The sequence below is a fragment of the Nomascus leucogenys genome, chromosome 10 (genome assembly GCF_006542625.1).
Source record: "Nomascus leucogenys isolate Asia chromosome 10, Asia_NLE_v1, whole genome shotgun sequence".
Taxonomy (NCBI): domain Eukaryota; kingdom Metazoa; phylum Chordata; class Mammalia; order Primates; family Hylobatidae; genus Nomascus; species Nomascus leucogenys.
The window spans coordinates 24739624-24753043 of record NC_044390.1 but is presented as its reverse complement, the minus strand read 5'-3'; the positions used below and the strand labels follow the sequence as shown (position 1 = coordinate 24753043).

The 13420-nt window shown below is 34.6% G+C and overlaps 1 protein-coding gene across 1 annotated transcript in view; it reads left to right on the top strand.

Annotated features, from left to right (window-relative positions):
* The window catches only part of PTPRQ (protein tyrosine phosphatase receptor type Q), a 211279-nt gene that overhangs the window by 193712 nt on the left and 4147 nt on the right, over window positions 1-13420 (top strand). Inside the window, exons 40-43 of the mRNA XM_030821837.1 lie at window positions 6292-6426; window positions 6624-6749; window positions 7627-7775; window positions 10462-10597. Coding sequence (XP_030677697.1) covers window positions 6292-6426; window positions 6624-6749; window positions 7627-7775; window positions 10462-10597 — 546 coding nt within the window. The remainder of the gene's footprint in view (window positions 1-6291; window positions 6427-6623; window positions 6750-7626; window positions 7776-10461; window positions 10598-13420) is intronic.

The window sequence follows — 13420 nt, the reverse complement described above, 5'->3', positions numbered from 1 at the left end:
TTTACAGGAAGAAAACTTAAATGTGTCTTAGCTTCTTTACATGAGAATCAAGGGGGAAATGTGACCATATAAAGATATATTTAAATAACAGATAATACATAGATATATGTATTAAAAAGAAATATAAAATAATATTTCAAATCCTGGAAAACTGAAATCATATAATGTTAGTTTTGTAAATAAGTGGTAACAAGATTGTATAGGAATAATCCCAATTATTTATATATGTGTATATATATAAAATATTATACAGAATAATATTTAGTATATAATATGTGATATATTGTCTATATTACTCTGTGTGGAACCTACTCCCCGCCTTACAGGTACTGGCCTTCTGGCCTTGCTCACCATTGGGTCTGCGTACCCTCCCATATTTACTCAGCATAGAGAAGGGTCAAGTTGCCTCAGTCCTTGTGTGGAGGGTCAAGTGCCACCTCCACATCATTCTCTATCCCTCTGCCCTAAAATTGCCAGCTTGAATTCATGCTGTCAAGCATAGGACACACTATTGCTCTTTTTGGAAGTTAACTACCATCCCCTAAGTCACTTTCTCTTGTTTCTTAAAGATTTCACTCCAGGATCACTGCTCCTCTCTCATCACTCTTCTGTCATAATTATTGATGATGTCAAAATTCATATAAAATATTGAGCCATAGCCCTGCTCATCACTTTCTGGACCTCTTCTCTTGCAGTGACTTGCCTTCCACGTGACCTCATCACTTTCTGCCATGTTTACAACCTAGACCTTTTCACCACCAAGAATTGCAGCCTCTCCATAATCTTGATTGCAGATGTCTCACTATCTGTTGAAATCCTTCTTTCCAGATCACTGGACTCTGATAATTCTTCAACCCTGCTCTGACCTACAGCTCTTTGATTCCATCAAATTTTCCATTTTTCCTAACCCAATCAAGACTTCATTTTTTTTCTTGTTCCGCTTGAACTGCATGCCTATTTGTTTCCTTTCCTCTATTGTATATATCCTCAACTCTCAAATTTATCTCTTATAGTCTCGTCTTTTTGATAAATCCCCAAACTTTGTTAAATAAAACCCTCCATGGATTCTTCTCTGTGTTACTGGAAGTATATTGGAGAAAAATTCATGATCACACCAAAATGTCTCACTTTAAACTCATGGCCACTAACCTCAAAAACACAGCCTCCGAATCTATTCAATCTCCCTTTCTTTTTTTTTTTTTTTTTTTTTTTTCTTGAGACGGAGTCTCGCTCTGTCACCCAGGCTGGAGTGCAGTGGCACGATCTCGGCTCACTGCAAGCTCCGCCTCCCGGGTTCACGCCATTCTCCTGCCTCAGCCTCTCCTAGTAGCTGGGACTACAGGTGCCCGCCACCACGCCCGGCTAATTTTTTTTGTATTTTTAGTAGAGACGGGGTTTCACCGTGGTCTCGATCTCCTGACCTCGTGATCCGCCCGCCTCGGCCTCCCAAAGTGCTGGGATTACAAGCGTGAGCCACCGCGCCCGGCCCAATCTCCCTTTCTTCTGGGAGATTCTTTCTCCTTCTTCTTTCTCCTCTGGCCTCTAACACTATATTCCTCATTTTCACCTACATCTGATGGCCTTGTTTATATTTCACTGATAAAACAAAAGCAATTAAAAGAGAACATCCACAAGGTCCCCTACCTGTCTGCATCTGTGTCCATATACTCAGTCTTTCTCCTGTGGCTGCATATGAACTGTCCTAGTCCCTGATAACAGCCAACCCTTTCACTTGGACACTACATGACCTCTCCCTTTGCCTCTCAAGAACATGGGTTGAGGAATTCTCTCTTCTACATCATCACTTTTTCTCTTTTAGCAGCTAAGCAAATCTATTATAATTTCTTACATCATAAAAATATCGTGATATTATACGTCTCTCTCTACTTCTCTATTGTTCTGAGTTTTATTTACATTATAGCCCCTTGAAGAATTGTTAACACTTACTATCTTCAATTCCCTTCTCTTATTTCTTCAGCACCCTCAAATAAGACTTGGATACTAAGCAAGCACAACACCGAATCAGCTATTTTCAAGGTCACCAATTAACTACTCAGAAAATTAGCCTTAAGTCTCAGTCTCAAATTTATTTGACCTTTCAGCAGCTCTGACTCTTTCATCTTAGTCTCACTGCTTCTATCTCATCTTCTAGACCTGCAAACAAAACAATTTAGAGTTCAGTACTTGAATTTACTATCTCTTTCCAAACTCTTTTTCTTGGTGATTGTAAGAGTCAGGGTTCTCTAGAGGGACAGAACTAATAGGATGGATGTATATATGAAGGGGCGTTTACTAAGGAGTGTTGACTCACACAATCACAAGGTGAAGCCCCAAAATAGGCCATCTGCAAGCTGAGGAGCAAGGAAGCCAGTCTAAGTCCCAAAATCTCAAAAGTAGGGAAGCTGATAGTGCAGCCTTCAGTCTGTGACCAAAGGGCCATGGCAAATTACTGGTGCAAGTCCCAGAGTCCAAAAGCTGAAGTACATGGAGTCCGATGTTCTAAGGCAGGAAGCATCCAGCATTTCCCAGTCCACTGAGTCAAATGTTAATCTCCTTTGGCAATATCCTCACAGACACACCCAGAAACAATACTTTGTGTTCTTCAACCCAATTAAGTTGACACTCAATATTAACCATCACAGTGATGTCATCCAATTTTCGTGACTTTAAGTAAGAGATATGAGCTGATTACTTTCAAATTTATGTCCCTAGTTTGGACTTCTTCCTGAATTCTAAAGTCATATATCTAATTGCCTTCGTGGCATTCCTACTTGAATATCTAATAGTGATTTCAAACATAATATGTCCAATTTGAGTTTTTTATTTTCCCTGCAAATCTGTTCATACTAAAACCTCAAAAGCACAGGCAGTAAAAGCAAAAATATACAAATGGGATTATATCAAACTAAAAATCATATGCACACAAAGGAAACAATCAACAGAATGAAGAGACAATCTGCAAAATGAGAGAAAATACTTGCAAACTATTCATCCAACAAGGGATTAATATCCAAAATATACCAGGAACTCAATAGCAGAAAAAAAAATCCAATTTAAAAATGGGCAAATGAGCTGAATGAACATCTCTCCAAAGAAGACATACAAATGGTCAACAGGCATATGAAAGAATGCTCAACATCACTAATCATCAAGGAAATACAAATCAAAACCACAATGAAATACCATCTCTCCCCATTTAGAATGGTTATTATCAAAAAGACAAAAAATAACAAATGCCAGCAAGAATGCAGAGAAAGTGGAATTATTATACACTATTACACACTATTTAGTTTTACTCAGAAAACTAAAATACAACCATCATTATGACCCAGCAATACCACTACTGGATATATATCCAAAGGAAAGAAAATCTGTATGTCAAAGAGATATCTATGCTTATGCAATAAGTGCAGCAGCACTATTCACAATAGACAAGATAAAGAATCAACCTAAGTATTCATCAACAGATGAGTGAGTAAAGAAAATATGCTATATATACACAATGGAATACTATTTAGCCATGTAAAAGAATGAAATCCTGTCATTTGCGGCAACATGGATGAGCTTGGAGAACATTATGATAATTGAAATAATCCAGGAACAGAAAAATAAATACCACATGTTCTCACTTATGCAGAGGATGAAACAGTTGATCTCGTGAAAGTAGAGAGTAGAATGGTGGTTAAAAGCTGGGAAGGGGAAGAGGTGAGAGTAAGAGATTGGTTAATGAATGCAAAATTACATCTAGATAGGAGAAATAAATTCTAGAGTCTATAGTTCTGTAGTGTGACTATAATAAACCACAATTTATTGTATATTTTCAAATAGCTAGAAGAGCAGATTTTGATGTTCCCAACACAAAGAAATGATAAATGTTTAAGGAGATGGATGTGCTCGTTACCCTGACTTGAGTATTACACATTGTATACATGTATCAAAATTGTCACACTGTATTCCATAAAAATGTACAATTATTATGTGTCAAAATAATAAGAAAAGTTTATTAAAAACTGCTCATCTGGAGTCTTCTCCATCTTCCTTTGGAGTCATTATTGATTTCTGTGTTTCTCTCAGACCTCATATCAAATCTATTAGCAAATTCTGTTGGTTTTGCCTTCAAAATGTATCCATATCTGATCACTTCTCACCATCTCCATTGATATCACCCATGCTACCAATATTTCTTGGCTGAATTGTTACAATAACCCTCTAACTATTCGCCCTCCTTTCACCTTTTAAACTCCCATAGGTTGGTCTATGGAAGCCCACGTGAAACAAACCATAGACTATGTTAGAAACCTTTCAGTGAGTTTCTGTATCATTCAGAGTAAAAACCAAAGTCTTATAATTACTTTTTAGGACCTTAACACCACGTATCCTCCCTGCTTTTTCTAGCCATTATCTGTTACTCTTCCCCCTCATTTACTCTACTCCAGGCACCTGCTGTTCCTAGAACATTGCTGACACCCCTCTCCTTTAAGGTCGTTGGACTTGATTTTCCTTCTACCCACAATTCTTTTCCCCCAAATCCTGCAGGCCTCACTTCCTTCCTTCTTCAAAACTTTCTTCACATATCACCAGTGATATGTGAAGTTTGGAGATGGGCTTGGAGAACACTGTGATAAGTGAAATAAGCCAGGAACAGGAAAATAAATACCGCATGTTCTCATGAAGTATTTATTTTTTCTGAATAACCTATTTCTGAACAGCCTATTTTCTGAAAAGCCTATTTTCTGCAAACTTTCTCTCACAGCCCTTATCATTTTTATAAATTCTATGTAATTTGCATATGTAATATACATTAAGAGACAATGTCTATTTGTCCTAATGATAAAATAAATGAAGGTAGGAATTTCAGTGTCTTTGGTCAGTGATGAACCCCCAGCTCCTAAAATAGTGCCTGGAATGTAATAGTCACTCATAAATACTGATTGAGTGGAGAATGTGCATATTTAAAAAATGTGTAAAGAAATCAACCAAAATGTTAATGGTCCTTCACTCTGGATAGCGGGATTACAGGTGAATTCTACTTTCTATTGTATATTTTTCTAAATTTTCAAAATATTCTACATTTAACATATATTATTTTTAATAAGAAAAGATCCCTCACACTTTAACTACATATTTAGGTCTTTCCGTTGAGACTGGAAAGACAGAAAAGCTGTAGTATACTGTGTATTTAAGAGACTCAAGATTTTCTACGAGCAAATGTTCCTGGCTTGCACTGTAATTTGCGAAAACCACCAAAAGTGCCTCCTCATTATTCCTTAAAGTAAAATAAACTTGCTGGATTACATTTTAGAGTCCCTGGAAAATTTAAATATATGTTATTTGGTGTATTTTACTATTCTCTGACTACTGAGACAATTTCAGTGTAAAAAAGTAAATTTTACCTTTTATTCCACATTCCTTAAAGCATCTTCCTGTTTGAAATAGATGTCATTCCATTACTACTTTTTAACTTATACATTACCTTTCTTTACAAGAAATCCACAGATACTGTTCACAATTTTATAAACTCAAGTGTCATGCTTTTATGTCCCAGGTAAATAGACCAAGTTTCAGAGAAATTTGATAAATATACACAGGATGTCATAATAGATTTAAGACAGATCTCATGTCCTATGAGTTTACTGTATTAGCAAAATGAAACTTCATACTACCGTGTTTTTCTTGGGTCAGAACTCCAGATAGTAAATGCCACTAGACTAATGACTAATGCCACAGTTTAAGTAGATAAGTAATTTCTTAGAGGAAGAGTGTACATATATCTGCACAACAAATAAATATATGGCAAAAACACCATGGAGTGGGTTTAGAGAGCTGGTTCTGGGCTCAACCTGCCTTACCAATGTTGAGATCTTGGCAAGTTACTTCACCTTTCTAAGCTCCAGTATCTTCATCTATAAAATGAGCATAATATTAGTACTAATTCACAATGATTTTATAAGAATACTGAATATAAGATACTTAGCAAACTGTCTGCTACAAAGACTCAGGCTTAAGACCTTTATTAAGTTCTGTTATTATTGTAACTATTATTATGTAGTCCTTAATGTTTTATTCAAAAGTTAGACATAAATTTTGAGAACCATTTGTTGTGTAGTATATCAGATTGTGAGGATAAATTTAGACGTTGGAAATTTTGAGTATTTAAGATTATCTAGTATTTACAGTATTCTAAAATATTAGGTAATTTTACAACCAGCGTATGTTTCGTGCGTTGATTGAAAACTAAAACACTATATCTGTGAACACAGTGATGCAATGTTTGTAATTATATCCTTCTAGGGCTATTTATGTCCAAATGAATTTATTGCTACTCAAGGTCCACTACCAGGAACAGTTGGAGATTTTTGGAGAATGGTGTGGGAAACCAGAGCAAAAACATTAGTAATGCTAACACAGTGTTTTGAAAAAGGACGGGTAAGTTATTTGAAAATGTTTTACAAATGTTGTTTAACGATTGTGTTAACATATGTCTGAATATTTCATCTAATACTGCGAGTCATCAATAACCTGGACATCTATAAAGTAATTTTAACTTAGTCGTAATAACTGTGATATACATATATATCAATGTAACAATGACTCTTATGACTGATGATTTTCTCTGAATGCAGATCAGATGCCATCAGTATTGGCCAGAGGACAACAAGCCAGTTACCGTCTTTGGAGATATAGTGATTACAAAGCTAATGGAGGATGTTCAAACAGATTGGACTATCAGGGATCTGAAAATTGAAAGGGTAAAAAAAAGGCGGGGACAAGGGAACATGATATAAAATATGAATGATCTAAATGTCTAAAATGAAATTAATTTCTAGAACTATCCCTTTCAAGGATACCTGTATATTCAACAATGCTTTTGTATTGTCTTCTGAACAGAATTTTGAATCGATATCCAACTTTAGTATCAATGTCACTGTATTTGTTCCAGATCACTCTAGTTAAAGTCTGTATTAACCAATTAGCATCACATTCTTAGGTTGACAAGAGCAGAAAAAGGAGAGAAAATGATGAGATCACTAGCTTTATTTTGTCTAATGAAGAAACTGTAATATTTGACTTGAGACAGCAATTTCCCAAGTCACTCATCTCCTGAATCCTAATAATTTGATTTTCTATTTAATCTGCAGCCTGATAGAAAAGGTAGTATGGGATCTCACTTTATGGGATCTTTATGGGATCACTTTATGGGATCTCAGTTTATATAAATGCCTATACACACAGAAGATGATATAGGATCTTTACACTTTTCACATAACAGACGCTCAATACCTGTGTATGGAATAATTTGTGAATATGTTCATTTAAGTTTTGGGTCAAAATTGTTTCAATACCTATTATCCTGAGTGCTACAAAATGGCATACTATATTTGAATATTAATGTCCTATATTAACATTTATTTCCAAGCTTTCTTATTGTTTTCATTCATACTGAAAGGCAATTCTCTTTATTGTAACAATAAAAATCTCTCTTATAGGAAATAATGAAAACATTTTGTTTGGTTTGGTAAATAGTCATTTTTAAAAGATCACCTTCAAAAACTGGGACAATTGCCTTCAACCTTCATTGTGGAACTTAAATCATTTTGTTATTCATTAATCCATCCCTTGGTCTAGCATGGGGATTGCATGACTGTTCGACAGTGTAACTTTACTGCCTGGCCAGAGCATGGGGTTCCTGAGAACAGCGCCCCTCTAATTCACTTTGTGAAGTTGGTTCGAGCAAGCAGGGCACATGACACCACACCTATGATTGTTCACTGCAGGTAAGAAAGCGATATTTTTAGAAACATCTATTAAATGCCAGAAATGGCCTTTGAACCATTGGTCTTTTTATTATTATAATTCCATTGATTATTTTTTATAAATTGTTCATGTAAATTTCTTCCAGCTTGCCATCTTCAGAGATTTCACATTTAGCATTTCTAGACACATTGGTATGATTTATGTTTTCTGACATGATAGATCTAAATCAGTCTTGACTCGAGTCTCTTTCACAATTGAAGTTTGGAGATTAGAGGAAAATGTAGTATGAATTCTACTTACATAAGATACTCAGAATAGGTAAATAAATAGAAACAGAAAGTAGAGTTGTGGTTATTAGTGAGGAGGGAGATGAAAAAGTATTATCTAATGGGTACAGACCTTCTATTTGGGATGATGTAAAGTTCTGGAAATATATAGTGTTGATATTTGCACAACATTGAGAATATAATTAATGCCACTGAATTTTACATGTAAAATGGTGAAAATGGTAGATTCTCTGTTAGTCATCTTTCACCACAATAAAAAGATTTATTTAAAGTAACAATAACTTTTAATATTTTTAACAGGAATGTACTATAATTAATGTGGTTAAATACTGTATGTAAGAAAAGATAAATTCATTCCGTTTTTAAACTTTTATTTAAAAAACTCAATATGTCATTTAAATTATTATATATTTTCCATAAATTTCTGGATTTTTAAAATTATAAGACTAATACATAAGTGCTTGCTCATTATAAAATATATGAACAATGCTTATATTTATAAAACATGTAGAACAAAAAGTAAAAGCCTCATTTTTACCTCCTCAATTTTAAATCCCTCCATATAGGTAGAAAGCTTAATATAACAGCATATACTAAAAACAGTATAACAATTCGCTTTTACAGTCAGTGATTGATTTTATGCTGGCATCACTGATGATTAAAACCTTTGATGGACAGTAGCTGCCTTCAGTTTCTCTGTATCATGCAAATACACTGCCATGGGCACTAAAAGAAAAGTACTTTCTCCTTTTTAGCCTCAAGAAGAGTAAAGTCTCGTCCTTTGTGATTTAAATAGATAAGAGATAAGAAGAAAGTACGTTCATATTATTGACCATCTTTAAATATCATTTGAAAACCATCTGCTAAATATTTATCTCCAACTCCAACTTCTCACCTTGACTGTAGACTTCTACATATAGCTTCCAATTCAACTTGACAGCCTGAATGGCTAAAAAGTTCTAGAAATTTGATGTATACAAAACAGAACACTTGACTCAGTCTCCAAATTCACCCCTGCTCAGTTGTTCCTATCTTGGTAAAAAGCAAGTCCCTTCTGTTTGAGCCAGAAGCCCTGGAGTCATCCTTGATTCTGCTTCCTCTCACATTCCACATCTAACCCACCAGCAAATACTTTCATCCCTGACTACCCCTCACTCCTCATTGTACTGTCACCTCCCTGGTCTCCCCTGATTTATGAACATTCAAAAATGCTCCCACCTCAGGTCTGTTCTTTTTGCTTCTTCTGGCTACCAGGATCTTCTTCCAGATACCCACATGGTGTGCTCCCTAACCTTATGCTAGCTTCCTTTCAAATATTATATTATCAGAGAAGTTTTGTCTGCTGACCCTATCCTACCCTATCACCCTCTATTTCCTTAACCTGATTCATCTTTTTTTCAGTATGAGACTTCTTACTACCAGGCACGTTCTTTGTCTGTTTGTTTATGTGTTGTTTTCCTCTGGACTATAAACTCTGTAAGTGCAGGGACTTTGCATTGTTCACTGCTGTGACCCAGGTGCCCAGAACAGTGCTTGACACTCAAAACATATTTAACAATTCAATGGCTGTGTGGCAAATATGTACACATGTTACTCTACTCAGTTTTATGTTGTAGGCTCACAATTTCTTAGGTCAAATCATAGGAAATTGCCAATATTTGAATGTTTCTTACTACAGAACTACAAAAATGGAAGTTTCATGTGGTTCAAAGTAATATTTATAAGACTAGATGACCTTTCAAAAATTTTTTTCGATTAACTTCCTCTATTAACCATTTAATTTCCTAGGAATCTTGTCTTTCTGATAATATGAATTTCTGACAATAGGGATTTCTGAATCAATCTTGTGAGGTTCATCAGTTAACAGTTTCTATGGAGCATATACCTGTCTTTGAGTATTAATGTAATTTTTAGATGAAAATAGTTTTTCAATTTTATTATCTATAGGAGGCAAAATAAATTCTAGAGAAAGAAAGTGAAAAAGATAATTGCAACGCTATTTTTCAAAATGAAGCAAAGAAAATGCTATATGAGCTAAATATTCTACGTTTGTAACATTTAGCATTTCTGCTGGTAACTGAATATTTGGTCAATACAGAGTCTCTGGTATTAAGAATTTTCAAAAATCTCTATACTTCAACAACACCCCCTAAAATATTAAGAAATAAGAGGTTAAGTTCCACTGATTAAAGAAAGAGAAACTCAAATATTTGATAGCATATTATTGATAATCATCTTGCTTTGTTTAAACACAGTCTTGGTAACCGTAAAAAATCCAAAGAAACGCCAAAGAAAATCTGCCTCCAAATAAGAGAAGAAACTGTTAGAATTTATTGCCATCATAGCTCATTATCTTTATCCCCATCAAAATGAACAACCCTTTGCTGACTAATTTTCATGTAATTTACTCTTCCTGTAGTGCTGGAGTTGGAAGAACTGGAGTTTTTATTGCTCTGGACCATTTAACACAACATGTAAATGACCATGATTTTGTGGATGTATATGGACTAGTAGCTGAACTGAGAAGTGAAAGAATGTGCATGGTGCAGAATCTGGTAAGATCTCTAAACCTGCACTGCATTCTAAAGTTCTTGAATTTCCACATGGGAGATCTTAGTGGCAGCAATCTGGATGGACATGAGCTTGAAGCTGTGGACACCTTCTTTTCCTACATTATAAGCCTTTTGGGAGGATTTGAGAGGGCAGCTGATAGAGATTATAGGAGAACTACCGCCCACGTGCCATAGTCACCCTGCAGCATTGTTACTGATGGCTCATCTTAACTTGTTATACTGATAGGCATGTAGGAAATAACTTATAAAATTGATTTATCTTTATCATTTAGCAACTTTGGGATATCTGGAAATGAACTCAAATTAATATCTTTTCAATATCATTATCTTTTGAAAAGTTATAAATGGGTTTGCAATATTGACTGTAATGAAGTTCTATGGGTTTTACTTCTCCATATTTATCCCTATTGCATACCATTACTAATAATGATTATTGTAGCACGCTATCAACTATTAACTGGGAGTTTTTTGTTTGTTGTTTTGGCTTATAGGCAAAAAATATTTACAAAATATATAAAATTTTTGTTTTAAAAAATCACACAGTACTATGGTAATGAGGCTTAAAACCCTCTATTAAGTGTCTACTGGGTTCCAGGAGCTATACTAGACCCTTCACATGTATTATCTTATTTAATCTTTATTAAATTAAATTCTTTATTTGTAAGGCAGGGCCAATAAAACCATAAATATTACTGGCTCGCTCTGCCTTACAAACAGGGAAGCACATGTTCCAAGAAGTTAAATGATATTCCAAGATAATATTACTGATAAGTGCCAGAGCCAAAATTCAAGTCCTAGTCTGTATAACTACAATATACACAATATTCCTATCTGTAGCTTTGGATTGGAATTTGTATGCTACACAAATAGAGATTTTCTTGCAGTAAATACACAGGCCTGCTGTAACAGTATTTTCCAGGTTACACTCTAGAAAAACGGAAGTGGTATCAAAGTAGTTAAACATTTCAGAAAAAGAGTTATCTGCTAAAATAAGTATGAGAAAGAAATTAAACTGATTTTTAAACACATAAATTTTTAGGGTCTTAATGTTAATTTCACTAACAATTACAAAGACAGAGCCCTATGGAAAACTTTTCCTAAACTTCGATGATTGTAGAACTCTTCAACCCATTTTGATTCAAACCTGTAATACCATGTCATGGAACATTAATCCTCCTTGGAAGATGCTGTTCTAGACCAGAGATATCCAAACTTTTTGGACAAATGTCCCTTTTAGGAAAGATATTTGAGCTTCTACTCTAATACAGATATATTTATCTTTAAATGTAGATTATTTAGTTATGTAAATTATAAACATAAATAAAATAAGAAATTGAAAAGCATGAGATAAATATTGAATAAGGAATATTTTCAAAACCTTGCTAATTGCTAAGGCTACTTATTATTAGGTATTTTCAAAAAAGAAAATATATACTTAGGACAAAATACTTCTCTTTTGATAGTGGTTTTAAGTATATATTTTACGTTTTTATGCTTTTTTAAAAAACTGATCTAGCTTTTTGTCAGGTCTGATTACATTGTTTTTATTTTTACCTCATAGTATGGCTACAAGAGTATTCCAGGAGTATGATGAATGTGTTAGTCTTGCAAATTTTTTGTCATTCGTTTGGGCTTGCATGATAAATATTATCTTTAATCCAGTCTCTCTGTAGGAATCTTCCTTAGCTACTTCAATTCTGTGATAATTAGTTAGGTAAATTAGGTAATATAATGCATATGCATTCCCTCATATACTGAGTTAACAAATGAGTTAAATGGCACCCTTCCCCCAGGATTCAGAAATGGAATATTACACATGACCAGGGCCAGCTTCATGGGTAGGCAACACGGGTAGTTTCACAGGTTCTCACACTTAAAAGGGCCCTGAAATTGTTTTAATGTTTGCTGTCACTGTCTTGAAAATCTTAAAATTACATTTTGAGACAGGAACTTTACATTTTGTAGTGGAACTTTACATTTTGCATTCTCTCTAATCCAAGTTTGGCTAACAAATTAGGTAGCTAATCTTTATCAAGGGGTCTTATGAAGGTTCTAATATCAATCCAACTATTACTCATTATTAAAATTCAATTTCCTTCTCATTTTTAGTTAAAAATAAAGATAAATAGAAAGCTAACATTTTCCTCCCATGTCCCGAGGTGTACACATAGACACTGGGGATCAGTGCTCTCAATGAAATTAAGGGTTTGCTCTCTTGGGTAGGATAGAGGATGGAACTGATGGTTTCCTTCTAGAGTCTAGAGTCAATCTTCAAACAGTAAAAGTTGAAAAAACTTCCATGCTCTACAACTTTGTAGAATTAAATTCTGTAAAGAGTGTGTTCAAGAATGTCTATTAATAATTTTACCCAATTTAGTAGTCAAAATACGTTATAAACTTCATACATTATTCTGTTTAACCAGCCATAGCAAATTGTCACAGCTTGGGATGGGGATTTGGGGGTGGGGCGGGGATTAGAAAGAAGGTTTTTGAAGTCAGAGAACTAAATTCAGAATACAGCTCTGCTAATTGTTGGCTCTGTGACTTTGTTTAATTAGCCTCTCTGAGCTATTTCTCTTTTGTAAAATAGCCCTGTTACACTTTTCACAAACTTGTTACCAGTATTAAATAAGAGAAAGTTTGTAAATCACCAGCATGGTGCCCAGCAGGCAGTAAATGTCCAATGAGATTTTTCTGATTCTCTCCTTGCTGAAAATCAGGTACTTGGAAGCCCTCTTTGATCTGTCTTAATTCCCAGAAGTTAGGCTCTTTACTGTTTTATCCCTGTGATGACAGACAGAAAAA